Raw genomic sequence first — 27,954 nt, forward strand, 5'->3', positions numbered from 1 at the left:
ATGTTCTGCTTCAATAATCACACAATAGTCACACAATAGTCACACACACACTCGACGTCCTAAGGAACGGGATTCGAATCTCCGGAAGATGAAACGGCATATAATCTTTCCCCACCTTGCCCGAACGGCTGCATCACATTGGTCAAGTTCCCCTACATCTTGGCGCGGAATGCGTTCCGCTGAACAACAACCGAGAAGAGAGAAGAACCACATGAAACTATCATGAATCTTTTCGCAAGCTCTTCCAAGCTTAGGTCAAGTTCGCTGTAGAAGTAGGCATAAAAAGCAAACAAGTTTATCCAGTCAGCCAGTAAGCCAGCCAGGCAGCAGAAGAAAGAAGTAAAGGAAAAAAGACACACACAAAAAAAACATCAGAGCAGAAATGTTCAAAAAGAGATGCGGTTTGTGTGGATCGAACACACGACCTTCAGATTTATGAGTGAAGTGGACTTCAGTCTGACGCTCTCCCAACTGAGCTAAACCCGCTTGATTGGCTTAGCGAGGCATGTATTAAGTTTAAGACTCGCCAAGAGGCACCCTCACTGCGGCTTAGTAAAGCAATCAGAGATTTCCTATCGAGTGCTTTGATTTATCATCTGGTGCACATGTGCGCTGGCCCCGAGAGCCTCGAAACTCTTCCCATCTGTAGAGAATGTTCAACTATCTTTTTACGCTCGTGTCCTCATCCTTTGAAGCAGGAGAGCGATTGAGATTGTCGGAAAGCGGTAGCATTATAGGAAGTTGAAGTTATAGAGTAGTGTGCATTTGGGACGTACAACATGCTAACAGAACAGTCCGTTATCTGTAGAATCGTTGGTGCAGCTATGGTCAGGTTCAGTTTTCCCATCTATTATACACAGGAGGCACTTCTACTGTCTTTGCATGTGCTGTGCAAAAGCCGTTCATGGTTTCCCACAACAAGAAAAAGCATGTCTCTCGTATCAAGACCCACAAATATATTATCGTAAAATTACAAAAAACAAAACACATAACTTGCCCGGCTGGCGCAATCGGTAGCGCGCAAGACTTCTATTCTCCTTCGAGATCGCAATCTTGAGGCTGTGGGTTCGAGTCCCACGTTGGGCTTTTTGCTGTTGTGGTGGATTGGTGGTTGATCACCTGGGGTCCCTGGTTGTCCTGAACGGGTTTCCCCTTTCTTTTTTTGCTCGGTGTCCAGGATGATGACTTGACAACAACGGGTCGAGGCAGGCACTAACCCCGATACCATGAAGGATCTTGAATTCGGCACTTACTTCCCGGCTCTCCACTGTCCAGTAGGGATTATGCAAGCAGGCCATGCATTCAATGGCCATCATGTTCATGACCTAAACCTATTCCGACATATTTGAGTTCAGGCCGGTATATGAAACAAAAAAAAAAAAGAAAACAAAAAGGATTGAATCTTGATGATGGTTGACCAGATTGCACAGAGGACCTTCATGTCATAGACCTCTCCAATTCTCAACGTTCACCGTATCAGAAACCCCTCAGACATACCTACTCAAGAGGGTCCCGCCCGCGTTGCTCTGCCATGGACGCCTGGTATTGCTCGTCCGTCTCGAGCTCGATGGGCAAAGGTTTGGTAATGGGCGTGAGCGGTATACCGTGCTCTTCCAATGCCTTCAACCGCGCTGCGGTAAGAGGCTTCGAGCGGTTGACGCTGTAGACCCTGATACGATGGCAAGAGGAGGTGACGTGCAAATCCCAGTTCCTGCAATTGAAATTTGGTCAGTATTTGACCTTCCAACCCAGATATCACACCAGGGGCAAGCAAGGAAGGCAACTCACCAGGCAGATCTGACATATGTCGGCTGGGTGTTCATGGCATTATCCCACGTCCTCACGCAAAACTCCAGCCAGCCCTCGGGATCAAGAGGCAGGTCGATCTCCCAAAGTCTCCAAGCGTAGTAATACTTGGTCGACATATTCTCTGTCGGCACTTCATACCAGATGGCGCCTCCATCAGGACTGACCTCCACGCGAATCGGCCAGTGTCCACCCCCCGAGAAGGCCCAGCCTCTCAGTTTGACCTTGCCGTCGTGCGTGATGACATCCATATCCTTGGGAGAGATAATCGCCGAAGAAACGGGCATGTCCTGGATCGAGAAGCCGTTGCTGTACAAGGCGTTCTGTTTGCCGATCTGAGGAGTGTAGTAGAGGTACTCCTTTCTCTGGACGGGCGCCTCGCTCGGGTCCGTGATACCGCGGATCCTGTACAGCCACTTGCAGCTTCTGGCGCCGATGTACCCATAGACGACCGCACGGAGGGGGAAGCCGTGGATTTTGGGCAACGGCTTGCCGTTCATCTCCCATGCCAGGAGCACCTCGTGGATCTTGACCTTGCGCCAGGGAATGGATACAACGTAGTTGTACACCTTGCCCTTTTTGAAGTAGGTGTCAGCACCGAAAAGCTCAATGTGCTTTGCGCCGTCTTTCAGTCCACCGCAATACTTGATGACCTTCTTGAGAGAGACACCGGTCCAGCGGGCGGTACCGATGGCGCCTTCACCCCAAGGAGCGTTGATGAGCTCGTCGCCATCGCCGGGATATTGGCGGATTTGTTCAAGCCGGCGCGTACCGGAGCATTGGAGACTGACGACCTTGGTCTCGCGAGGGAATAGCTCTTCGTTCTGCAGGTCGGCGAGGGTGAGACGCTTGGGATTGTTGACGAGACCATCAATTTCGAGGAAATACTTATCAGCATCAATCTCAGGAACGCCGCCATGGTTGCGGACGAAAAAGTCTTCGTTGCGGGTGATCTCGGTTGAAACAAGACGGTCCTGGACGCAGGTTAGATACGACATCTTCTCTCGATAAGATCAAAGGCCATCAGACTTACTCCGGGGGGCTCTCCGTTGTATGGAAACTGGAGGACATGCACCATGTCCTCGGCCTTTTCCTTGAGCACATACTGCCAGCTGGTGTCGACCAAATGGCCGAGGCCCGTAGCATAGTGGTACTGTTTGAACCGCTCTCCGGTCAAGATGGGATTCGTCTTGGGCAAAGGAACAAGCTGGAATTCAGGAGGGTCGGGAAAGTCATATTGCTTCAGGATCTCCTCCACCTGCTTTTTCTTCTCGGGATACTTTTCCCATTCAATGTATCCCTTCCAACCTTCCAATTCATCCTCGAAATGGGGTAACTTGCCCTTTGGGCGAAATGGGGGTGCGTTTGGCTCCGCGGGTGCCATGCTGAAGAGCGAGCCGTGAGTTTAGTGTTGTTGGACAGGCAAGGTAGCTACCTATGGAGAAGGAGAGAGAAGAGACACGGTCCTCCGTCGAGAGGGGAAATGGTCATATAGGTAGAGGTAGGTATACATATGCCCCTCTTCCCCTCTTTCCCTCTTTCCCTCTTCCCCATAACCCGCACAACCATTAGCAGCAACGCCGTTGATGGAGCCGCGTCAGGCGCATTCTTGTTTGGCCTTTGAGAGGATAGTCAATGGCAGGATCCGGATATGGGTCTTGCCAGAGTAGCTCGCCCAGATGTCCCGATTCGCGGGGTGGGAGCGATTGCCTTGCCGGACCTTGACCCGAGCGTGCCGAGAAGAGGCTAGTCGACCAAAGTAGCTTGTTTGATCTCAAAGGGGATGCTGTGCATCGTGAGGCCGTTATGCTGAGTAACAGGGTTACGGCTGCATCATATCCTGCGACTGGGTGGAGGATTTGCCCGGATCCAATTGGAAAACGGGGTGGTGATATCACCATGTCGTACACAGACCGGACATGGACAAAAAGTGACGGCCCACTCGCAGAGGGTCCAGAGATAAACAAACCCAAAAGCGAGTTATTCCCGAGCCAACCGCGCCAGCAACATCCGAGAGCTTTGACCGACAGACTATGTATGCATTGCCCCTAGTATCGCCTTTAGCAGAAACGTAAATTGATCAGTATTTGTCTATCCAACAAGTCCCCTACCATCTATAAATGAGCCCATCCGTTGTGCACAATGACCTGCATTTCATTGATGAGACAAAATGGTCCAGGTTCCTTGCGACCTTCCGCTTTCTCGGCCCACTTGCGAATACGCCAGCGAACCTGCAACTCTTTGAGAAGAGGGGTGGTGAGCCATCTTGCGACCCTGTTCTTCCACAGGCCAGAAAAGACTTGGGACAGAGAAAGCCAGCCTCCTGGCGGATGCACTGCATCGTACGCCTTTCTAGAATATCCCACGCGGACGTTGGGGTTAAGGAAGACGCCCCTGGTACGTGACGCCGGGTTGTCCGCATGGATGAGACAGCACTCGGAGCCCTCCAGATGGTATTCGGCCAGTGTGTCGTCGATTCCCCGAAATTTGAGGCCTTGGACTCCAGTAAACACAGACGGGTGCATTGCGACAATTCCGTTCCAACAGCTTGACACTGGCACGGGAGCACCGCGGAGCACCGCTTTTCTGGAGTTGGAGGACCGGAAGTACGGCCAGGTCTGGGTCGCGTATTCGTGACCGCCTGAATCTCGCAGGGCAAAGGTGTCGTAGAAGCGAGGCGGTTTGCTGAAATCGAGCGAGCACGCTGCAGCGTATTGGCCGTCGTTTGTGTTTAGCAGAGCCACGATATCCGGAACCTGCAAAGAAGAATATTAGCGAGGGGATTTTGAAGACAGGCGCAAGTGACCAACAAGACTCACCGAGAACACCACGTCGCCCAAGAACAACACGTAGTCAAATGTGGTCCCGTTCTCTGCCATGTTCAACAGTGGTTGAAGGGAAAGATTCCGCATGCCAGCCAGGTAAGGTATCCTCCTCAACCTTTTTTCACCACTAGGGGCGGTAATCCATCCATGTTCGGCTGGCGGTGCGTCTATGGCGTCTTGATGCGTTTCCTTGTCGAGCGTGATCTGCCGCTGAACCCCAAGTCTGCCCAGGTCGCGGTCCAGCTCCCGGAGAGCACCCTTGGAATCATCCCAGCTACCGCTCTCGTAGACACTGACAAAGACATTGTCAGCACCCAGAGCCTTGGTCAGGTCCACGACCGCCTTGTTCCAGTCGGAGCGCAAGATGGCGGCGTTGTTCCAGTGCAGGCTCGCAATGTACACACGGGTCGGCTTGAGAAGCGTCGTAGCTTGGGCTTGGGTGTCTCGCTCGGCATGGGCGACTCGGTAGTATATGAGCTGAGCCTCGACAATGGTCCATACGATGAAGGCGGCAATCAGCTTCCGGATGGTGGACCGCGACACGAGCTGGCGTTGGAACCGCGATCGGGGCAAGGTCACCGGCATGGTGCCGTTCGTTTCATTCGAGCGCAGACACTGAAAGATGTGTGAATGAAGTCGGCGGACGGTGGCCGAGAGCCATTGCAGAACGTACAGTACAGAGTCCGGAGTCCTGCGAAGTTGTGCGGCTCGAGAGGACAGCGAGTCCAGTGCCTGGTGTTTACCTCTCTCTACTGGGCGGTGGGATGAGCGGGAGCTTCCACTTCCTCTGTCGATAGTTTACGGCCAAGCTTCCTTCGTGTCTGGGCTGTTCGTTAGGTTGTTCGGTTCGTGGCACCATCAGCGCTGTCAGGGCGGGGGCATAGGTACCTAGACTACTGCCTGCCCGGGCAGTGTGTAGCATGTACGTATCCAGGGGGCAATGTGTGGGTGGAGCGGGACACAGCCGCAGTCGGTTGGTGCCTGGCATCCCTTAGCACTAACCCCAACATCAACCCGACTGTCAAACACTCATCAACCGAGGCGATGCAAAATATTGTACAAGTAGTACGGTCGACTTGAAGGATCAGATCAGAGTTGCAAGACACAAACAACGTACAATATAAGACTGGTATGTTTGTTAGTTTGGTTCTTCGGCCATAGGTTGAACAGGGGAGATATACAATTTAACCCTGGTTTGTTTGTTAGTTTGGTACAAGGAACGCCCATTTCCACTCTCAGACTACTAGAATAGAAAAGCATCCGGGTTTTGAGCGAACGGGTGCCGTAGGGGACTACTATTTTATATTTTTTTAGTCTTTGAAGGCTTTGGAAGACCACGGAGAGAGGCATGAGAAGGCTTCTGTGGCGTTTTCCACCCTAGCTATTGTCCCATGACGCTTCAAACGGAGGCTAGTTTCTGTCTTTGGAGGCCAATGAGAGCTCCAGATTTTCCCTGTTCAGCCCATGGCCGAAGAACCAAACTAACAAACAAACCAGTATTGAATTGTAGAGCTCTTATTGGCTTCCTTAGAGTTTTCGTTTGGAGCGACCAACAATGACCAGGATGTAATACGCCACAAAAGCCTCTGTTTATGCCTCCATCCGTCTCCTTGAAGGCCTTCAAGCTTGAAAAATATAAAGGAAAGAGTCCCCTTTCAGTGCCTATCTGTTTGAAAATCGAATACTTCCTCACTTTCCGGGGCTCTCAAGTGGAGATGGGCGTTTTTTTGTACCTAACTAACAAACATACCAGGGTTAGATTGTATGGCACAAGCTGAGTGTCTCAACCAACGACTGACTGAGAAGGCGATGGCATCGTGTTATTCCCCGCATCCTTGGCAGCATAAAGCCGTAACCTCGGGCCGGTTCACGAGAAAGTCTCCTTTCCGTCCGCTTCCAATCATGGAGTCGAAAGACCATCCCGACCGCGCAAGACCCAGTTATCACGGGATTGAGTCCAATTATCTCTCATTCCTTGCCAAACGGGCAGTTCCGAGAGTGGAGAAGTCGAACTGAGTGCTTACATGTGTGCAGCCGGCCTGCGAGAGGCCCTCACTTCGACCAAAGTCACTTGAAGTACGAAGCTGATCATTGGAGCTCCATGTAGGAGCTATGCGGTGTCGCTGTCGGCCAAGGTCGGGCCTCTTGCTACGGATGGACGTCCGGGTCAGCTACCGGCATTATCGTCGAGTGATGTGACGGCGGCCTGCCTTTGCCAACACAAGCGCGCAAATCAGGATCGGTGGAGCGGAGATATATGGTCCAGCCAACCGCTTCAACCCCAATGGGACTTCTGTGTTTGGCCTCTGGCAGAATGCTCAAGTTTGTTGCTGAGTGTCTGCTGGCAGGTTGGGATGTTCCTATTGAGAGATGATTGCGAGACACGCCAAACCAGCCAGCGAAGCAATGTTGCTGTACTGTTACCGTCGCCATACCTACCGCTCAGGCTCATAGAGTGTACCTATGGAGCCGAGCCTTGGTGTTACCTAGAGGCCAAGGCAAAGTATGTACAGGTCTGCTTGTTGGTATCTGTTCCTTGAGGTATCGAGAGGTACAGAATACAGGAAAATTAGCAGGTCCGTATCAGTACAGGCGATACACCTTCCGTGTAAGTGTACCGTCCCCGACCTTCAACATCCAGGCAGAAATGGACACCCAACACTATATAATGGACCTTTTTACCTAGCCCACCACTTCATCCGGCTCATCTGACTACTCGCCTTTCTCCCTTCAACATTGTACAGCCGAATTGGTCATTCCAGATCTCGTCGTAAGGGCAACTTGCACACGGATTAGGCCTTCTTGCCTTGTTTCTAAGCTACACCCAAGGGTCCTGTTGTCTGTCACCGACACTCGGCGAGCTAATCCGATTATTCTACGAAGCGCCACTCGCTAATCTGGCCAGAATGGCTGGTCCCGATGATTCCAGCGAGTCGCCTGGTTACGGCACAGACACTGGCGACAACCACCTGAAGAGCTGGTTCCGATCGTTGTCCCCGACAAAGGTTGACATTGTCGGCGATTTCACCGGCAAAGAGCGCTTTGCCATTCATGGAGAAGCCCTGCTTGCACATTGTCTTCATGCCATGAAAGTCGACTTTGACTGTGTGTTTGACCCCATCCGCGTCCCTCATCTCTAGGGTTTGTCCTCATTGCTAACCACGGGTTAATTGTACAGACGGCTTCCAGATTCTCCATGCCGTTCATTCAGTTGAGACTCTTCTCCAGAGGCTGCATGATCGAGGATGCAACTTTCACGTCCTCTGGTTCAATCGAGAGTATCAACTGTCCATCCCCACGGAAACACCGGCCGAGATCACGTACCGATACCAGCTCACTCGAAGCATTCTGATCGAGCACTTCGCTCACGCACAGACTGACAAACAGACCGTTTTCAGTCTTGTATTCACGAGCCTGGACAGCAATTCTTTCGCTCAATATCTCCAAGAACATCATCCGCACTTTTTCTTGGGATCCAATGGTACAACGCCGTGGTGGACGGGTGGCCCGCAACTTCTGGTGCCTCTTCACATGCTGTACCGTATCAATTCAGCAGGATTGCATATCGCGTGCGTTGAGAACCTCGAGTTCAAGAGCTCAAGGGCTTTCCTACGGGTAGCCTCTCCCAGAGGGGCGCAAAGACCGCTCAATGGCGACACTCTTTCTCCGATTCCCGACACTTCCTTCAAGGAGGACAGTATTCAGCATCGTCTTGGAGGACTCACCAAGACGCACAGCCTAACTGCTCGAGAAATCATATCCCTGTACTCACTGGCTCATGTGCTTGCCAACCATGCGCTCGATGTCAGTGAGGGCAACGAGATTGGGCAGCACGTTAAAGCACTGCTCCTCCAGCTAGTCTTTATGAGACACTGCAATGTTTCGAGCCGGAGCTTTGAGTCGCGGGGATCGGGACTCGCGATTGGCAGCGCCGCCAATTCTTTCATTTGTTCCTTGTCTGAGCCGGCTCAACGCATTCTTGGCTCGTGGAGTTTGGGACCATTCGCAAACTCAGCATGGGATGCATTTGATCTCATTGATGGGCGGCTCTACCTGGCATTGCTACGTTCTTCACACAACATACACCTGTCCTGCGCTCTTCACGAACAGTTCGTCCAGCTCGGTGGACTACTCGAGCAGCTCTGTGGCTACGATGCCATTGCAAAGTGGCCGGTCGATCTGACGGATACCGATGGAGAAAAAGCTCGCTTGAAGATCAGCGATCCCCAACCTAATCAGTTGGTACCGTCGCTGTCGATACTGCCTTTCAGCCATCCCGTTCTGGACAAGTATCTTACTTCAGTGCACCTACGTACAAATGCTGTCATCTCCTCTCCAGTTGACCACAAAGTGCACAAAGAGCTGACGCATTGGCACAATAAAAAGCCAATTGACCCTAAGCAGCCCACCAAGGCTCCTGACTTTTGGGCAAGACGACGAAACCAACGATTCATGGCCGACATCATTGCCTACTCTGCTAGTCTTACCGGTGCATCTGGAAAGATTATCGAACCGGAAACTGTTGTTGTACGCAAGCCCGCTAGTAGGCATGCACTGAACAAGAGCAAGAAACACGCAAATTCCAACAAACCCCTGGAAAAAAGTGGCACGCAAGACGCTCATAAAGAGGCAGAACGGCTCAAGGAAGCCAAGTTTCAGGACAAATCCTCGGCAATCATCACCTTCTGGAAAGGAAGGTGTCTCGAGTTCTCAAAGGAGGCATCTCTGGTTAAGCGATATCTGCTGGTCTCGAAGTATTTCTTGGGCTTGAGTTCAGATCATTTGTCTGTGATTGGGGCGGAAGTCTCCCTGTACCTTTGCCATATTCTACGCCAAATCCAAGGTCGCTACAACCCGGACACGATAACTCGTAAGTGATAACCTTGAAGGCTGTCTGTACACTTCAGCAATTTTTATGCAGGCGCTGACTCTTATGCACATAGACTACCATGTTTTGGCCATGCTTTGGTCCCAAATCCAGGAGACCGCCAAATTGACCTTGACCAAAGAAGTCCACACCCTCGTGAACAGAGTTTCAAGGTCTCTCAAACTCCCCCTATACGAGAAGCCGGGGCTCCCAAAAAGAAAGCTGCCATTTGAGTTCCTGGATATTGCGAGCGGGGGTTTACTGCCTCCTGGAAAGTCTTCGCTTAACTTCCAGCTCGAATTTTGTGGACCGTTCCTAGAACGAAGTTTCGACTCGGCCCCAGATCCTCGTGTGCCTTTTGAGCCCGATGCCTGGCAGAGAAAGGTACTTGACGCCATCGATGAGAACAAGAGTCTGCTCGTGATTGCCCCAACGTCGGCTGGCAAGACGTTCATCTCATTCTACGCTATGAGGAAGGTCCTCGAAGCCAACGACGACGATGTACTAGTGTACATTGCCCCGACCAAAGCTCTCGTCAACCAAATTGCCGCCGAGATCCAAGCCCGATTTTCTAAGCAATATAGTCAAGAAGGACGGTCTATCTGGGCTATTCATACTAGGGATTACCGCATCAATAATGTGAAGGGATGCCAAATCCTTGTAACCGTCCCGGATATCTTGCAGATTCTTCTGCTGGCTCCTTCCAACGCAGCAGGCCCAACGTCTTTTTCCCGGAGAATAAAGAGAATCATTTTCGACGAGGTTCACTGTATCGGCCAGTCCGATGACGGGATTGTTTGGGAGCAACTTTTGCTGCTTGCACCATGTCCCATCATTGCGCTATCGGCCACCGTGGGAAACCCCCTCGAATTCCGAGACTGGCTTTCCAATGCACAGAAGGCCAAGGGGTTTGATATGGAGATGGTGGTACATTCATCCAGGTACTCAGACCTCCGCAAGTTCATCCATGATCCGTCTCCCGGTACATATGAATTCGAAGGCCTCAAACCCGTTGAACGTCTCCCATTTCCTGGACTAGACTCTGATTGCAAGAATTCGTTGCCATTCTCGTTTATACACCCAATCGCAGCTATCATGGATAGGTAAGTAATATCGTGCGATCATGTATTGACATACCGTTACAGTAAGTTCTCACGCTAAGTCACAAATAACAGGAGCCGGGACACGCTTAACGATGCCAGTCTTGAACCTCGGGACTGTATCGAGCTTTGGAAACACATGACCAAACATCAGATTGGCCAGTATCAAGTTCCAAACCCCCTGGATCCTAAGAAAATGTTGCCGTCACTCGTCAAAAAATCCGACGTTACAAAATGGGAGTCGGCTCTCAAGGACGTCTTGGCTGACTGGATGCTTGACCCCAACTCCCCGTTCGACGAACTTCGAAACGATTTGCGTGGAGAACAGTTTGCTCGCCTGTCATCAACGTACAATCAACCCGAATCCATCGAATCCCAGACTAGTCAATCTGGACCTATTGTATCCAGACGTTCCATATTCTCACTTGTGACTGATCTTAGGTCGCACGGAGCATTGCCTGCCATCATCTTCAATTACGACCGGGTTGGCTGCGAGACTGTTCTTCGAGAACTCTACGACACTCTTGAGTCCGCGGAAGCAGCATACAAGCAACACGATTCAAAGTGGCTTAAAAAGCTGGCGGGCTTCGAAGAATGGAAGAAACGCCGCGAGAGCGCAAAAACGAAGGACACAAAGATGAAGCAAACCAAGAAGACCGGCTCGAGAAATGAGGACGAGGATGGCGCAATGAGTAAAGGAGACCGAGCCCGTGACGTAGCAAATCGAGAACTGAGCGTTTGGGACAGCTTCGACCCAGAAGCCCCCCTTCAGCAATTCAGCTTTGCTGATAACACCAAACTGACACAGGAAGAGCTGAATACGCGATTGAAGTCACTCAGGGCGGATGCCGTCCGTCCTTGGATCCGAGATGCTCTCTTCCGAGGAATCGGCGTACACCATGCAGGGATGAACCGCCAATATAGACAGATGTAAGTCTTTTCACTGGTTCAACGAATCCATCCTTGACATTTTTTTTTCTCACTGACTGATCCGTGCTGCTAGAGTCGAGATGCTTTTCCGCAAAGGTTATTTGACTGTGGTCGTCGCAACCGGGACACTTGCCATGGGTCTCAACATGCCTTGTAAAACAGTGGTCTTCACCGGCGATTCAGTTTTCCTGACCGCTCTCAACTACCGTCAAGCCTCGGGTCGTGCTGGCCGGCGTGGCTTCGACCTCCTTGGAAATGTTGTCTTTCATGGCCTCCATCCGCACCGGGTTTTTGAAATAATGTCTGCGAGGCTTCCGGATCTTCGCGGGCAGTTTCCAACATCGGTCACGCTCATCCTACGGCTCTTCATACTTCTACACGGAACGCAGAACTCTGAGTTTGCAGCCAACGCTGTAAAGGGTTTGCTGACACAAAGCAGACTCTGCTTGGGCGGACCTGATGCGAAAATGTCGATCGCACATCATCTCAGATTTTCGATTGACTACCTCAGACGCCAACACCTGTTATCCGAAAACGGTGTCCCTCTCAACTTCTCTGGCCTTGTGGGACATCTGTACTACACAGAGAATGCTGTCTTTGCATTCCATGCCCTTCTCAAGGACGGATACTTTCACGACCTTAGTAACAGCAATCGAAGCCGGGAAGACGTCATCCTTGAAATCATGCTCGTCTTGAGCCACTTGTTCTGTCGCCACGCTTGCCCCCAATACAAAGACAAGCAGTTCCTCGAGCGTGTACATCGCTCTCCGTGTGTTGTAATTCTCCCAGATCTCCCCAAGAAAGCAAGTGAGGTCCTAGAGCGCCACAATCAGCAGACCTTGTCCATTTTCCAGAACTATGTCAGCTCTTATACCAATCAACATCTGACCGGGATGCCGGACAACTGTCTTCCCTATACCAAGTACAAGGTTGATTCTGTCGATGCTCAACCAACGCCGGACCTGTCAGCTATGCTCCCCTCGTCTGACTCACCTCGGCCGCCCACGGTTGTTCGATCTCCATTCTCTGCACTCTCCGGCTTTACGGACGAATTTGACACTATCCACGAGCTTTGCGAGACTGTCCGCGCAGGCGTGTTTCTTGAAGAGTCTGCAGTCCCGTACATTCCGATGGCACCAAAGGAAACGAATGGAGTGCCTTGGAACGCCTACCTTTATGACTTCTTCAAGCATGGAGATATGGAAGCACTCAAGCATGTCAACATGATCAAGGGTGGCGATATCTGGTACCACCTCAAAGACTTTTCGCTCATTCTTTCCTCAATTGTGACGAGCCTTGCCAATTTTCTGGAGCTTCCAAATGCCGACGGTGATTTCGGATTTGAGGAGGAGGAGGATGACGAGATTGAGATGGCAGATGATGATAGACCTATCTTTAGCGGGGATGAGGGGAATGGGATAAGGCATGATGTCTGCGGCGCTCCCGCTCCACCACCGCAGAAGGAACAGAAGAAGACCAAGGCGAAAAAGAAAGTGGTTGCCGAGTCATGGGATGACGAGGGCAGCGATGAAGACACAGAGGAGGACACGAAAACGGCCAGTCACGGTGCTTCGTGGTCCGATTCAGCCTCTGGCTACCCTCAGGCGCCCAGATGGGCTGACGACGGCGGTCAGTCGTTGATGGAGGTCTTCCGATATTTCTCGGTACTTCGACAGGAGTTTGAAGAAAAATTCCGCAAGACATTTGCTTGAGGACTGACTTTTCGTTGCTTTCTCCAAGGAAACAATGACGAGCAGAGTCCGGAAATACGCAGCGTCGGTGTAAATTTGAAGTTACAATCTCGGGGTTCTCTTCTTTTCCGTGGCGTGCTTGTGATGGAATTAGATCTGGCTTCATATTAGGGCCATGGCTACATTATCCTCTAGATATGCTCAAAGTGAAAAAAAGTCCGATGCAGGAATATCAATGTATAAGCATTCCCCGAAAGTCTTTGTCCGTAGCTGTTTCTGGATTGCCCCATTTGGTCCGGATGAACTGCACCTCCGGAGCTCGCATTCGGATTTTGAACGTTAGCATAAGCAAGTCGATCATTACCGAAACTTCTTTCTCGTCATTTTCCGGACATCTCAACTTCCGTGCTCGCAGTGACGACACCGGTGGACGACAAAGATACCGCTCTACCCCAATCTTCTCGCAGCGACATATTGCCATAAAGGAAAACGAGGGCAGCTGGGGCAATATCCAGCAAAGCTCTCTGACCGAGCCGTCAATATCACAGCAACCGACCGCGGTCTAGATCTGGATCAGTAGAAATCACCACACCTCAATACCAACCACTTACGTAGTCGCGTCCTCAAATGACATCAGTAAAATTCTCAGTAAATCGTGTTTTTGCCCGCACACCACCTTCACAACAACAGCCCGCGGTCATTTCAAAGAATAGGTAATGATGATGACTACCTCTATCCAAGGTTAATTGGAGGAACAAGATGGGTAAAGCTCACAAAGTGCGTGACGTCGCAGGAAGAATGAGAAGAATATCCCCCAGATCGTCAATACTTTCCCCATGGGGAGAATGACGAGGCAACATGGTGTGTATGGCTCATTGTCTTGGAGCTGATCATACGCGAGACATGCCTCATTCCCGTGAGCCGCGCCACGGATCGTTTCAGGAAGCGTGTGTTTGGGTGTGTGGCGTGAGAAATATGAGCTCAGGACTCAACGAGAGAGGAGGAAGGAATGCAAAGAGGAGATATTAGGGACAAGGATGCTGAACTTAAGCACATCGATGGTTAAATAGTCTGCTCGGCCCCTGTACATCTTCGCTGACAAGATACCAGCACAGGACATCGCATGAAGTTGGGCGGTTCATCAATTATAACTTGGTCAATTTGCAATCCCTTCAGTACCTACGTCAAATCCCAAAGCCGAAGCAAGCAATACAATCGGAAAACCAGTGAACAGAGGAACAGCATCAGCAGCAATGCTTCACTCATCCATCCTCGCCATCACGGCTCTCTTCCTCTCCGCGACGACATCCGTCATCGCCCTCCCAGCAGCTGAAGCTGACTTGGCGGCTCTTGAACACGACACCGCTGATGTCGCCGCCCATCTGCTCAAGCGTGCTTCGCCTGGCCCAACCGACACCACCTTTATTAAGAACGTTCTTAATACCGTCAACCCCATTAGGTCCAAGTACAAGGCCAACCCCCTCGCTTGGGATGCCACGCTTGCGAGCTTTGCGTTGAAAAAGTCCAACGGTTGTATGCTCAATCATACGGTATGTTCGACTTTAGTTTCCTCTTTTCCATCTCTCTCTCTCTCCATCTCCCTCTCTTCCTACCTCATCATCCTTCTATCCTCCCCTCCCATCAATCCATCTTCTCACTAACCAACCAATCAACCGCACAGGGCCCCTATGGCGAAAACGCCTACTGGTGGTGGACCATTCCGGCAACGAGCACTCCCAACTTTGCTACCACCGTCACCAACGCCTTTAAGTCCTGGACCTCCCAGGCGGAGATTTCCGCCTACCAACAAGGTGATCTGCTCGGCGGCGGCCACTTTACGCAGACGGTGTGGAAGGCGAGTACGCGAATTGGGTGCGCGTTTAGCACCAATAGATGCGTGCAGAATCCGAATCAGGATTGGTGGTTTTATTGCGAGTTTTCGCCTAGGGGGAATTTGGTGGGTGCTTATCCTGGGAATGTCACGGTGGTTTGAATGAGATGTTTTGAGAATGTGGGAGGGAGGAGGAGAGGTGAAGGGAGAGACAGTAGTGATAGGGTAGATGCTCCAGAGTACGGATGCGAGGAATGAAAGGGATGGGTTGGAGGGAATGGTAAAAAGGAAAAGAGCGGGAGGGAGCGCGGTTGATGGTGATGTAGTAGAGAATGGAAAGGAGGGAATGAGATGGAGGGTTAGGGTTGAACACGGCAGCAAACTCGAAGGTCAAGCACATGAAGATTAAGCAGGAAGTGCTTCTGGACGGGTATGTATAATTTGTGGGTTATTTGACATTATTCTACCTCGTAAAGTTGCTTTTTGACTGAGAACTTTTGGTCAGAGTGAAGTTGTTTGAAGTGAGGTTTCACCTTGCTGTTGGGCAGTTCCTACCCGACCACATGGTTCATCAAGATATTGGAAGTGGGTGGATTACCACTCTTTGCCGTGTGTTCAGGGTCCTACTGCTGAAAATTCGCAAAGCATCCTTCACCAACAGCAGCTTGGTGGAAACAAGACAAGGCAAGTCAAGCCGGATTAGTCTCGGTTCCTCACAAGCGGCTGACTATACTAAATGGGCTGGGCCGCGCGGGAGAAGATCGACTGCTGGGATGTTTTATTTCCTCACGGCGGTCAGTGGGTGGTTGTAAGCTGGGGGGAGCTCCTCAAGGTAGTGTACACTAGACTGGGCTGAGGCCTGGTTTTGGTTAACATGGTCCCAAATAGGTATGTAGCGTTAGCCGCAAGTGTTTTCGTAGGTTTGATAGGACAGTAAACCAATATCAAAGCAACTCGGTGGCACAAAGAGGGCGTTTGGTTACACCCGACACCATGGAGAGTGATATTGATCCGGGATTTCAGGAACAAAAGTGAAAAGGACTGCGGCTGCGCGGTTCAAGGCGGTGCACTGCTGTAGTGTACATGAAACGGAAGGGAAGGAAGGTGCAAAGTGACATCACTGTTGGTCGACCCGCAGCCGACAAATGCGCACCAATCAAATCCCACGGTTGCCTGAATGCCAGGGGCCCTTTGGGTCCACTTGGATTTCCTCCACCAATAGGTGGTGGGCGATTAGGTTGTGCAGTCGAACCCCCTGAAACTGCATCCACCAGATACTGCATATATGCCAGTTAGAGCATAAGAATCAGCGGTCTGAATTAATTCTCAGCTACAACTGTATAACTGCATACTGCATATGAATCTCGGACAATTTTTGGTGCGTATGCACTTACAGACTTGGTCTTGAGCGGGAAAATCTATAGTATAGGGTCGGATTTTAGTGTCTCGGCCACTGGTTGACTGCCTATTTGGGCCTAGCTTCAATCTAGAAACTGCATAGATGCTACTTAGTGCATAGAAATCCCAGGTCTGAATTACATGCAGTTTCAGGGGGTTCGACTGTGTTTGACATGCGCTGTCAGCCTTGTGTGTCTGTCACCAAAACCGTCCCGTCTTGTCCACTTTCATCCCTCTTCTCCCTTGTTGAGGCTCTGACCTGTGTTTACATTGATTGCCCAGATACGAATCCGACCGCTCAAATCTCAGCAGTATTTCAATATTCCGGTGTGTATCAACTTTAGCAAGCAAGCCCTACCGATCTAGATCTTTCGCTCACATTTTACCATCACGGTTTTAGACTTGCGTCAACGAACCACACGCTCAACCTTGCGAACCGAACCTCTGTATACAAACGAGACCCAAACAAATTTCACATCAGCGACCACGAACATGTCATCGAACCCAACCGAGAACGACATCAAGCCAAATGGCGTCGTCGAGACAGGTACGCCACCACTGCCCCAATCACGCATTGAGGTCTTGTCGCCCGACACGTACTGATTGTGAAGGTCAGATCTGGGAATTGTTCCCGTTCCCAAGGTGGAGGGCACTTGGACGGTAGACAAGGCAGTTGAGACCATCAGCACCGGGAAATACCCTGAAGGATCCGACTCACCAATTGGCTACTTCCATCTCCTCGAGCGCCTCAAGACTACCAAGCGCGAGGGATGGACGCGGTTTGCCATCAACCGGTAAGCGCCTTGCCTTGACTCCAAAGCCATCCATGTTATAGTGGACTAACCGACAACTGTTCACAGAGGAGAGTCCATTTCCGACCACATGTACAGAATGTCCATGATGACCATGCTCGCCCCCGCCTCCCTTGCTGAGAAGATCGACGTCAACAGGTGCATCAAGATGGCCCTGATCCACGACATGGCCGAATCCCTTGTCGGCGACATCACCCCAGTTGACAACGTTCCAAAAACGGAGAAGAACAGACGTGAAGCCTCGACCATGGACTACATCACAAAGAGGTTGTTGGGCAATGTCGACGGTGGAAAGCAGGGCGAGCAAATACGTGCCATCTGGCAGGAATACGAGGATTCCAAGACGCTGGAAAGTCTCTTTGTCCACGACATTGACAAGATCGAACTACTCTTGCAGATGGTGGAGTACGAGAAGCGCGCAAAGGGCAAGCTTGACCTGGGCGAGTTCACCTTTGTCAAGACCAAGGTCGGACTTGACGAGATGAGGGTCTGGGCGGATGAGATTATCAAGGAGCGCGAAGAATTCTGGGCGGGAAAGGAGCATGTTCGTCGTGACGGGGGTGATGAAGGAGTCATTACGCAGGAAAAGGAGCAGATGCAAGAGGCATACTATGCCGGCCATGGGCGGAAGGAGTAGAAGCCGACGGCCAATGATCTTGAAATCACTTTTCGCTGTTTACATCGGCATTAGAAGACTTGTGGAGTGGATGGGAGTTATGGGATCTTAGGCGTTCGCATGGGATTGTGGTTACCTATGGCATCTGAAAGGGCGCTGTCGCATTCGACGTGGATTTGTAGGTATGGAATACCCAGGCGGAATCGGACGGTTTACGCCACCGTCATGATATCATACAAGAGAAGCATGAATTAGCTAATCTAGCATACCTGATAGAACGGCAACGTTAGCATTAGAAATCACGATTTTTTTTTTTCCTTGGGTTTCAAGTTGCCTCTTCACCCCAGTAGGCAAGATGTTACCTCTATGACGGCGATAAGGTGATCCCGTGCTGGTCGGCTGCCGGGTAGTGGCCCCCAAATCGCTGCGCCAACCCCACTGAACTTACAGCGCCAACGGCCCGTGACAGCGCTGTTTGGTTAGCGCAGGCCGTGGAGTTCAGATTTGTTGACCTTCGCCAACTGCAGGGGGTGAGGGGCTTCGTTCACATCTCCAGAACGGGATCCTCGCCCCGGTCATTGATCAGGAGACCCCTTGATCAGGTTCGGATTCCCCTTTCCTGACTCTCATGCGATCAATATCGACCGCACCTTGTCGTGAGCTCAAAATCGCTCGAGTTGACAACCGCCACCTCATCTTCTCTTTAACCAGTCGACCTTCGACTTGCTCGGTTTTTGTTGCGCCAGTCCAAGGTTCCGGTCGGTCGGTCCAAACCTTGATCAGTCAGAAGCAGAGCAGCCGTCACAACTGAACTGGAAGGCGATCATACAACAGCCAAGCCTGCGCTCAGCTACGATAAGCCTCGAAATTGTTGACCGCCCCCTCTCCGATAATCCGACACCCCGTCCACATTCACGCAATCTGGATTGCCGTAGCTGGGTTTGAGAGAGTGTTCGACGCCGTGCTTCACTTTTTTTTCGATTCTCCGAACAACTATTTGTCGGCCTGGTGTCCATCCGACGCTTGGGAAACAACACTAAACCCAACCGTCCTTTTTCTTTTCGCGCTGCGCGTCGCATACATATTTCCCTCCAAAGGCTGTTATCGCCGTCCGATCTCTCACCGACTACCTACGCCTGGTCCCGATTCCAAGGAGTCGCCCTGGGCTTGTCTCTAACTTCTTGTCTCTCCGTCTCAGCTCTGATCGCCCTCTGCTCTCTTGAGTCTGTGCGACTTTGGGGAGACACCCGCATACATTCCTTTCATACAACTTTGCTCCCAAACGGCCGCCTTTCCTACCACCCCGAGCAGTTGGGTGAGGGCTCACAGTGCTCGACAATCGATAGCTCAGGCTCCTGATACCGTTTACCCCGCGATCGCGCGCCTCGCCGCGGCCACCTCCTTACTCCAACTCGTGCGCACCTGTCCACGATCGTCCGAAGAGACAATCACCGAGGCAACAAAAAAACAGGGCCGAGATTTTGATTTGGACCCCTCTGAGCAGTCTGGGCGACGCACAATTGGACCCTGGCCGCCGGATTACCATGCAGAGACGCTCCTGCGGCAAGCACAGCATCCAGACTCGACAACCATTGGACCGAACGAACCACTCAGCAACGCAGTCACCGTTGCGGTCATCGAATCGTCATTCTTGACTTGGCTAGCCCCAACGCTAGAACTGTCTTAACGCACCGCGACCCATCGAAATCTACCCAACCTGCATCGGCGGCTCATTGAATGAAACCCCGTCGCATTTCTCGACCTTGGATAATCAACCCACCATGTCCTTCGGCCCCGATTCCCTTCCCGGTGGTTACTTTGAACCGGGCGGCGAAAACCCATCGCAAACCCTAAGTGCTGGGATCTTCCGGCCGCCAGCATCGCCGGCCGATTCGAACCACAACCTCGGCAAGTCCAACGGTAGTCTCTACGACATAGCCATGTCCAACGGGACAAGCCCCTCACAAACACCAGAACAAGCAAATGCGAAGCGGAAGCGTTTGGGATTGGGTGTCCAGGGAGCGACCCCGAACGATCACAACATGCAGGTGGATGGCGTGAACGACGGAAAGGCAGAGACAGGAATGACGGATGCGGGCCAAGCAAGATACAACTTGGCCGGCCAGCTGAATGCTACCCCAACAGGCGGCACCTTCACGGTCAACGGTAGGCTGGAAGAGAGCATGTACTCTGATCTAGACTACAGGAGAGCCGCAGGCTCCAAGCGAGCCCATGACGACCCCGATGGTCCGTCGTCTCAGATGGAGGGTCAGGTCGACTCTTCCACACAACAACAGAACTCGGCGAACTCGTCGAAATGGGGATTCCTCGGCTTGCAAACCATAGGCCAGGTAATGGGCAAGGTTTGGGAGTTTTGTAAAGGCGGAGGATTTCGTGGCTTCCAAGCCGGAGGCGGCACAGGATACGAGGTTAACGGTTCAACAGTTACCCCAGCTGTGCAGGCCACTGCTGTTGGCCAGCCGTGGGCTAGCGAGCAACAAGAACAGCCCATCCATTTTACCATGGAGGCCGATCAGGACACGTCGATGCCTCCTCAGGAGACGGTGATAACGCCCATACCGCCACCAGTGCAAGAATTCGTAGCACCCCAGGAGTTCTCATCCCCACTACCCCTACCGATGTCCGATTATATGCCCTATGCGCCCGAGTATCACGAGACGAACAATTCAGATTCGTTGACCCGACCGGCCGTCAAACGGAGACAAGTAAGCGAGATCCAGGACGACCTCAACAGGAACTGGATAATGGTAGACGAAAACGGCAATGGTGGCAGCCCATCGCCCTCCCCTGTCTTGCCTAGCTTTGGCGCTGCATCATCAGGACGGGCAACGCCCGGGCTAAGACCACCATCTTCTCTACGGACAAGGACGACAGGATTATCTTCAAGTAATGCTGCAAGACGTATCACTGCTCCCTCGCAAAGATTTACTGGCGGTCCATCTATGCTGCCCCGGACACGGGCTCCTTCGAGACTATCGCAACATACCGTGGCGCCTAGTGTGGGCGCCCAAGAACTCCCTAGTTTTGGCGCTCCAAGGTCACCACCTGCCAGGGACACGCCGACTCCTTCGTTCTCTACATCTACAACGTCGGCAGCTCCCGTGAGCCGAATACCCCTTCCGGCTTCTGCCGGTGGGGCGCCAGGAAGTGGAGGGGCTCGCCCCAGTTTTGGCGGTCTTGATGCAGCCGTTTCCAACGGCCGCCAAAGTCCTGCTACTTTCAACGGTCGCCAAAGTCCTAGCCATGCAAACCCTACCCCCTTTGCGTTTTCCTCACCTGCCTATCAGCCCTCCTCCAACTCGCGCCCTTCCAGTCGCCAGAGCCTTGGCTATGGTAATGCCGGCGGTGGCAACAGTAACACTAGGCGAAGTCTTCAGGCGCCCATCCAGCTCTCTTCCCCTGTCATCCCCAGACCCTCGTCGAGTTCAGCCGCCAAGGTCCTGAAATCCCCCACCAACCACCACCGCCGCGGTGAAAGCAGCGGCGCTGCCGGTCCCAGCCACAGTTCCTCGGCAAGGCCTGGGTCGTCCATGCGTAGGAACAGAGGACTGAGTCTTCATGGCGCTTATGTCGAGGATGGACTGAAGGGCAGCCCTAGACTGGATGGCGAGGCGAAGCATCTTGCGAAGAAGAAGATGGCTGCCGAAAGGGATGCGGATGCGAATATAGATGCCTTCAATGAGAAGCTGTTGCAGATGATTCGGCAGGGGAAGGAGGCATTGGGGACAAAGGTGGAGGTGCTCGATGATAGGGGTGGTAGTAACGTCGTGTGGGAGGAAGATGAGCTCTGAAGACGCCGGGGTTGCAGAGTGAATCAGGTTGTGGTGATACCCGGTGGCTACGAGGTCAGATGACCTACGATCAGTTGGATAGGCTTTTCTGATATCGGATCCCACTCATGATGAGTGAGTTCAGGAAGCTGCGGTCCAGGCGAAATTCTGGAGAATTACGGAACAGACATTTGTTACAGGTAAACTGTTTTGGGCTGTTCAGACTGGCAGGATGATCAAAAGATTGGCGGAAGGTAGTGTGCTCATGATTGAGTACAATCATTGGGCAGACACGAGAAGGAAGGTAGGAAGGAATGCGCCGGGGGCTCCACGTCATTCGTTCCTTGTTGTTTGCATTCAGGCGCGCGGATCGCATGGGCGCCGGGAGTTTTCTGCTTTGCTGACACGTACTCCATACCTGCTCTTTTGCTGTCCGTTTTTGTTCTTTGATACCATTTCTTGGAGCCCCCTGTTTCGGTTACTTTTTGAGCGAGCAAGTGTGTCCGATTTTGGTGTGTTTTTGTGTGGCTGTTCGTTCCTGTCGTCCGTCCAGGACAGGCAGATTGTTTATATTTGTTAGGGTTACCGAAGTATATCATGGCATATTTTTTGTAATCTTTGGTATCATCATATGAATGATATATAACAAATAGCATCGGGAAGTTGACTCGTGAGGTACAGATTTTGATCAGATTTTTCCCTCTTTTACATGTCCCTAAACAACAAGACATGCATATCTGTCTCTCCGGCACTAACCCTAACCCAGATATTATCGCTGACAAGCAAAGTGTGTCACACCATCCAAGTCCCTTCTCACCTCACAAGAACTCGAGCTTCTCACCAATCACATCAATGTAACGCAACAATCACTCTGTCAGCACAATATGCCAAATCCCATGTTACGCTGAACACATTTACTCACCGCACACTCGGCTTTCCGAAAACGGAATCCGACAAGCGGGAAAATCCCCTTGGCCTAGAGTCGCAGGCACTAAATCACATCACCGTGAAAAATGGCGCCATCAGGTTGGGGAGCCTCGAAAATGGATGGTGATGCTGCTGCCCGTGGTGCGCTTCTCCGCACCGCCAACAGCAACAGCAGCGGCGACAAGACTAAGACAGCAGCGGCAGCAATGACTGTGAACTACCATACCATCAACAACAACAACAACAACAACAACCGCTACGACAGTCCCCGGTCATCCGCAGACCTGACCTACCTCGATCCCGAGCCCTACGACTCCGACAACGATACTATGGGTTCCTCCTCCTCACCCATTCTCGAATCCCAGCAGCAACTTCCCCACCGACGTCAAGGAGAAGAAGGAGAAGACCAAGATGGCCACGCCGCCGCCGCTGACCTTGTAACCACCACCGAATCCCGCTCTCTCACCCGCGGCCTCGCCCAGCGCCACCTCTCCATGCTCGGCATCGCCGGCTCCATCGGCACCGGTTTGTTCCTGGGGCTCGGCGGTGCCGTCGCGCGCGGCGGTCCCCTCGGCGCGCTGCTGGGCTACTTTGTCATCGGCCTGATTGTGTGCGCGGTGCAGTTCGCCTTGGGGGAAGTCGCGTCCCTGTTGCCGGTCACGGGCAGTTTCGTGCGCCACGCCGAGTTTCTGGTCGACCCGGCCTGGGGGTTCGCGATTGGTTGGAATCTGGTGTATGGCAATGTCTTGTCCATCCCGAGCGAGATCACGGCGATTTGTGTCTTGTTTGAGTACTGGACCGAGGGCCGCATCAGCCCGGCCGTGTTTATTGTCTTTTTTGTGGTGGTGACGGTCGGGGTGGGGATGGCGCTCGTGAGGGTGTTTGGGGAGGTGGAGTTTGTTTTTGCGATGCTCAAGGTGGTGCTGGTGGTGTTTTTGATCTTGTTGGGGCTGGTGATTGATTTGGGGGGGATCCCGGGAACGGAGAGGATCGGGTTTCGGTATTGGAAGAGTCCGGGGCCGTTTGTGGAGTATATTGCCACGGGCGATTGGGGGAGGTTTTTGGGGTTTTGGAGCGTCATGACGGGGGCGGTGTTCTCGTTTGCGGGCGTGGAGAGTCTGGCGATGGCGGCGGCGGAGACGAGGAACCCCAGGAAGGCGATACCGAGGGCTTGCAAGCGCGTGTTTGCGAGGGTGGTGCTGTTTTATATGCTGGCGGTGCTGGTGGTTGGTATGTTGGTGGCGAGCGATGATCCGAGGCTCGATGGTAGCGGTGATAGCGTCGCGCAGAGTCCGTTTGTGATTGCGGCTTCAGCGGCGGGCATCAAGGCGATCCCATCGGTGGTCAACGCGATCGTGATTACTTCCGCATGGTCTGCGTCTAACCAGAGCTTGTTGGCGGGCACGAGGGTCTTGTATGGACTGGCGCTGAAGGGACAAGCTCCCAAGATCTTCTTGCGGACTACGTCGTGGGGAACGCCGTACATGTGTGTACTCCTGTTTGGAGTCTTCATGTCTCTTAGCTTTATGAGCCTCTCGGAGCGCGCTATCAACGTGTTCTGGTGGTTGGTACGGCTGACCTCGGCGGGAGTATTGGTGTCTTGGTCATCCATCTTGGTGAATCATATTCGCTTGAGAAAGGCGATGGACAGGCAGGGCATTGCGTATACCAGGCTGCCGTGGTCCAGCTGGTGGACTGGTAAGTTGTTGTCGTCAAAGCTAGATTCCAGATCTGAGACTGATCACTTTCCCGGTTATAGTCTACAGCTCGCCGGTAGCCCTGTTCATGTGCATCGTCATTCTCCTAACGGGAGGCTTCAGCGTTTTTACCAAGGGTAACTGGGATGCCGCTACATTTGTCTCCTCATACTTGTAAGTTCACCTACATCAATCAGACCATAGTCGCAAGGATACTAACGAATGACTAGGGACATTCCGATCGTACTCATCGCCTACATGGCTTGGAAATTTTACAAGAAGACCAAGATCGTGTCCCTGGACGACATCCCCCTTGATATTGCGTTCGAGCAAGCCGAAGACGCCATTTTCGAGGACCCCGAAGAAGGGAAGACGAAAGGGTGGGCACGGGCTGTTAGTTGGATATGGGATTAGAAGGAGAGGCGCTTACGGCCGGTACGTTTACGCAACGCTACGATACCGACGATGACGATCACTTCTGCATTTACACAGCCACAACATAGAGTTATATATCTTGACATTTCCTACATTTCTTCCCTCATCGAAACTTGGTTACCATGTGCTTAAGTATCTGGAGCCTTGTCGAGTCGATGTCCCTTGGATGCGCCGTTACCTCGACGCATTGCGGCTTGAGGTTAGCTGGCAATCTCACAACTACACTCCTCTTCTGAGGCGGTATTATTAGAAACAGTCGATGGTGGGTATTTAATCTGGCTTTTTTCCGAAGGCCAGCGCAGGTGTATACAGTTAATCAACAAACCACCTTATTCTACAGGCGGCATCTATTGGACCCTCGACACGGCCCCGGCCCCGGCCCCCGGCCCTATAGCCAACACATTGTGCATTTTTCGGAACGTTATATCATTTGACGGACCACTTCCTGACCAAACGTGGCCTTTGTCACTTGGCAACGAATACTATCCTGGCCGCATAGGGCGTTGCGTCCAAAGCTCGTATACGGTCCCATCTGTTTCCCACTTTCCCATTGACGATGGGTTTCTGCAACCATTGAACATTATTCAGATGTGATTCTTTATCCATCCGCAGATCTCAAGCACTGCATTTGCAAGTCAAATATATGCTGCCCATGCTGAGTTCGTCGTCGTTTTTATGAAGGGCGTTTATAGCACACGATTCGTCCGTTCGATTGACCAAGACTATCAAAGGGCTGGAACTCTGGCCCTATATATGTCTTCCCAGAAGTTCAGGGCATGATTGTACTGCACCTTCGCAGATAATCAGGTACCGACCGACGGCGGGGTCCATGAAATTACGGAGGCAAGCGGGAGGTGAGATTGCTGATTATCATTTCCGTTTCTAGTCGTCCTGGCATGTCCCTCGTCCGAGATTGGCAGGTTGCTGTTGCGTACATGTCCAGGTTTGGTTTTTCAAGACCCGAATCTCAAACATCGTGGACATTGGCAAAATTGGGTGCATTTTTATCACATCATGTTGAGAAGAGTACATCGCTCATGTTGAGCGTTGTTGGTACGCCACCGATCCCTTGCTTCATTGCGTCTCTCATTGACTTGGCAGAGATATATATAGCACAAGCATACATCCCTTTGGTTAGGTACATACTCGTGGTTTTCCGGCCAGTTCAAACCAACATTTCGAGCATGTTATACCCCATCTTGCTTGACATGGTATCAACACATCTCAATTCAGTCTGTTTGGCCCAAGCCGGGAAATCAACAGCCTACCTTGGCCAGAAACTCGGTATGGCGCTCGAGGTTCCTACGTCTTCACTCCATTGAGGCTCTTTTCCCCATCGGAAAACCGTGCTCATCCAGCTACTTTAGTCCCTGGATCGGCGAATGTGCTACCCCTGCTGGGTTCCCATGTTCTGGGTTACCCTCCCTCGGTCAACCGTCCCCCGCCGCCCCGATCCATGCCTTGGGTTGCATTCCATTGAAGCGGGAGGTCTCAAAGATTCATGGGAATTGGTGTTGCCACTCTTCAGTTGATCAGACAGTTTCCCAGGGTATAAGTTCTGCCTTTTCCAATGTCATCTATCGGAACCGAATTGTGGTACGGAACCCACATACACACAGCTGCGATTCCGGTTCGAGGTGGCCTAAAGTCAAGGTGTCATCCGGTCTTCTCTCACCATCTCCTCACCTTCTTTAGATCTTGTCACATCACTCACTCTCGTTGCCTACGCTTTCCGCGCAGACGGCCACCTTTTCCCGTCTACTTGGCTTTTCTGCGCTTGTCATCGGGACCAAGTAAACTGCTTGCTTCTTCGGCTCAACCCGGTTGTCAAAAATAGAGCACTTCAAACCTAGCGTGGCGGTTGGTTTCATCTTTTCCATTTTATGCGCAACTATTTGAGAATAGTTCAACGTTCTAAACCCCAACGGCTTAGCTTTCGACCCTGAACAAGCATCATGAACAAGGTTGCCGTGCACCACCTCGTCTTGTGATTTTGAAGCTGTGGCTTTCCTTTCTTCTTCTACAAGTGGATATCAAAAAGCAACAACAACTCCCCATTATCTGGGTACAAAAGCCTCCTCCCTGTACCATCAATCTATAAAGACTGGTTTCGGGAAATAAAAGATCATTCCCTTCATACCTGACAGCGTCGATCACCATACCTTGCCCGTGCCCACTAGGTGAGCCTCCTGCTTCTCCCCTGCGGATCATCCCCAGCCAATACACTACTTTGCTACCTTACACGACATCTACAACGACATGACACACGACACATACAACGCAGCCAACCTCCCGTTCATCTATACTACCCCAACCCTTCTGTCCGTACCATCTGGACTTTTGAAATATCCAGAATACAGACTGTGTTTTTGATCGCACGAGACTTGGACCTGACCACAATTTCTAGCCAATTCAACGATCATATTGGACATTTATTCCTCTCTAACGACCCGCCGTCAAAATGAAGGTAAGTAAACTCCGTCTTGTGAAACCTCAACTCCCTTCCTGCACATCTGCAGCGTTCCAAAAGACCAAACCTCACTTTCCTTACCTTCGCCCCTATACCCTAACCTCGACTAACTCCCACACCGCCAAAGACCTCCATCGCCCTCATCACCCTCCTCAGCTTCTTCACCGCCGGGGCTCTTGCTTTGCCTACTGCCCAACAAGCCACCGAGGGTCCCGCGAAACCCAACGTCAACGCCGTCCAGGTCAACTACGGCACCCCCAGGTGCCCCGACCCGCGGCTCGATGCGCTGTGCATGGCCAGCAATGCCGATGCGTACTGCGATGCGCAGGGGTTCCATAATAACTTTATGAAGACTTGCAAGGCGTGCTACTGTGCGCAATGATGCAAGACAAGGGTTGTCTAGCCGATAGTAAAGAAGGATTAGATTAGCGAGCTGTGACGGAGGATTGGATTTGAGAAAAGAAAAAGTGGAAGCTGAGGGAAGATATTATGTGGAAAGTGTGATTGGAGAGAGGGAGATATACCTATACTTGAGCTTGAGAGTGGTTGAGGAAGAGTAGGCAGGTTATTTCAACATCAACAAGGATAAGCGAACTTCGGAATTTTTTTGGGGGACTAGATGGAACATTGTTCTACCAGCTATTTACTACATTGTAAGCAGATTTTCGGATCAAAGACCCAGTTCAAGATCAGTGAATTGAACTATTCCGCTGGGGTATACTGAAGGAGAAAGCAAGCCATGTATGTATGTGATGTGA

The 27,954-nt window shown here is 51.7% G+C and overlaps 7 protein-coding genes and 2 non-coding genes across 9 annotated transcripts; 6 read left to right on the forward strand and 3 right to left on the reverse strand.

Annotated features, from left to right (window-relative positions):
• Positions 1-397: 397 nt before the first annotated feature.
• B0T23DRAFT_t313 lies at positions 398-486 on the reverse strand. Its single transcript has one exon. It is a non-coding gene; the product is annotated as a tRNA-Phe (tRNA).
• A 509-nt stretch (positions 487-995) lies between these two features.
• Positions 996-1,086, forward strand: B0T23DRAFT_t306. Its single transcript has one exon. It is a non-coding gene; the product is annotated as a tRNA-Arg (tRNA).
• Positions 1,087-1,362: 276 nt separating this feature from the next.
• Positions 1,363-3,282, reverse strand: B0T23DRAFT_219717 (Oxidoreductase, molybdopterin-binding domain-containing protein). The gene is made up of 3 exons (XM_062833705.1): positions 2,840-3,282; positions 1,789-2,780; positions 1,363-1,711 (listed from the first exon to the last, which is right to left on the reverse strand). The coding sequence occupies exons 1-3, from the start codon at positions 3,188-3,190 to the stop codon at positions 1,498-1,500; spliced, it is 1,557 nt and encodes a 518-aa protein (XP_062690106.1). The 5' UTR covers positions 3,191-3,282; the 3' UTR covers positions 1,363-1,497.
• Positions 3,283-3,920: 638 nt separating this feature from the next.
• On the reverse strand, positions 3,921-5,216 carry B0T23DRAFT_322482 (cryptococcal mannosyltransferase 1-domain-containing protein; the record flags this gene model as incomplete). Its single annotated transcript, XM_062835299.1, has 2 exons — positions 3,921-4,562; positions 4,626-5,216. 2 exons carry the CDS (start codon positions 5,214-5,216, stop codon positions 3,921-3,923), a joined length of 1,233 nt encoding a protein of 410 aa, XP_062690107.1.
• A 2,321-nt stretch (positions 5,217-7,537) lies between these two features.
• Positions 7,538-13,240, forward strand: B0T23DRAFT_398644 (uncharacterized protein; the record flags this gene model as incomplete). Its single annotated transcript, XM_062838376.1, has 5 exons — positions 7,538-7,736; positions 7,810-9,501; positions 9,575-10,601; positions 10,674-11,528; positions 11,602-13,240. The coding sequence occupies 5 exons, from the start codon at positions 7,538-7,540 to the stop codon at positions 13,238-13,240; spliced, it is 5,412 nt and encodes a 1,803-aa protein (XP_062690108.1).
• Positions 13,241-14,360: 1,120 nt separating this feature from the next.
• On the forward strand, positions 14,361-15,330 carry B0T23DRAFT_219874 (CAP domain-containing protein). Its single transcript, XM_062833706.1, has 2 exons — positions 14,361-14,769; positions 14,901-15,330. Exons 1-2 carry the CDS (start codon positions 14,473-14,475, stop codon positions 15,210-15,212), a joined length of 609 nt encoding a protein of 202 aa, XP_062690109.1. The 5' UTR covers positions 14,361-14,472; the 3' UTR covers positions 15,213-15,330.
• A 1,337-nt stretch (positions 15,331-16,667) lies between these two features.
• Positions 16,668-18,261, forward strand: B0T23DRAFT_387083 (HD domain-containing protein). The gene is made up of 4 exons (XM_062837663.1): positions 16,668-16,775; positions 16,849-16,995; positions 17,065-17,242; positions 17,309-18,261. Exons 2-4 carry the CDS (start codon positions 16,941-16,943, stop codon positions 17,895-17,897), a joined length of 822 nt encoding a protein of 273 aa, XP_062690110.1. The 5' UTR covers positions 16,668-16,775; positions 16,849-16,940; the 3' UTR covers positions 17,898-18,261.
• A 1,294-nt stretch (positions 18,262-19,555) lies between these two features.
• On the forward strand, positions 19,556-21,809 carry B0T23DRAFT_219904 (uncharacterized protein). Its single transcript, XM_062833707.1, has one exon. The coding sequence runs from the start codon at positions 19,658-19,660 to the stop codon at positions 21,686-21,688; it is 2,031 nt and encodes a 676-aa protein (XP_062690111.1). The 5' UTR covers positions 19,556-19,657; the 3' UTR covers positions 21,689-21,809.
• Positions 21,810-22,923: 1,114 nt separating this feature from the next.
• On the forward strand, positions 22,924-24,705 carry B0T23DRAFT_323635 (amino acid permease/ SLC12A domain-containing protein; the record flags this gene model as incomplete). Its single annotated transcript, XM_062835366.1, has 3 exons — positions 22,924-24,292; positions 24,354-24,465; positions 24,522-24,705. 3 exons carry the CDS (start codon positions 22,924-22,926, stop codon positions 24,703-24,705), a joined length of 1,665 nt encoding a protein of 554 aa, XP_062690112.1.
• Between the last annotated feature and the right edge of the window lie 3,249 nt (positions 24,706-27,954).

The sequence above is a fragment of the Neurospora hispaniola genome (assembly GCF_033458365.1).
Source record: "Neurospora hispaniola strain FGSC 10403 chromosome Unknown B0T23scaffold_7, whole genome shotgun sequence".
In the NCBI taxonomy this organism is placed as follows: Eukaryota; Fungi; Ascomycota; class Sordariomycetes; order Sordariales; family Sordariaceae; genus Neurospora; species Neurospora hispaniola.

Bases quoted from the DNA above. Each gene is read 5' to 3' on its own strand.
- B0T23DRAFT_219717 (XM_062833705.1), bottom strand. From the start codon at position 3,190: ATGGCACCCGCGGAGCCAAACGCACCCCCATTTCGCCCAAAGGGCAAG. The intron at 2,781-2,839 runs GTAAGTCTGATG...ACCTGCGTCCAG, and splicing joins ACAACGGAGAGCCCCCCGGA to GACCGTCTTGTTTCAACCGA. The intron at 1,712-1,788 runs GTGAGTTGCCTT...TTTCAATTGCAG, and splicing joins ACATATGTCAGATCTGCCTG to GAACTGGGATTTGCACGTCA.
- B0T23DRAFT_219874 (XM_062833706.1), top strand. From the start codon at position 14,473: ATGCTTCACTCATCCATCCTCGCCATCACGGCTCTCTTCCTCTCCGCG. The intron at 14,770-14,900 runs GTATGTTCGACT...TCAACCGCACAG, and splicing joins GTTGTATGCTCAATCATACG to GGCCCCTATGGCGAAAACGC.
- B0T23DRAFT_387083 (XM_062837663.1), top strand. From the start codon at position 16,941: ATGTCATCGAACCCAACCGAGAACGACATCAAGCCAAATGGCGTCGTC. The intron at 16,996-17,064 runs GTACGCCACCAC...TGTGAAGGTCAG, and splicing joins AAATGGCGTCGTCGAGACAG to ATCTGGGAATTGTTCCCGTT. The intron at 17,243-17,308 runs GTAAGCGCCTTG...AACTGTTCACAG, and splicing joins ACGCGGTTTGCCATCAACCG to AGGAGAGTCCATTTCCGACC.
- B0T23DRAFT_219904 (XM_062833707.1), top strand. From the start codon at position 19,658: ATGTCCTTCGGCCCCGATTCCCTTCCCGGTGGTTACTTTGAACCGGGC.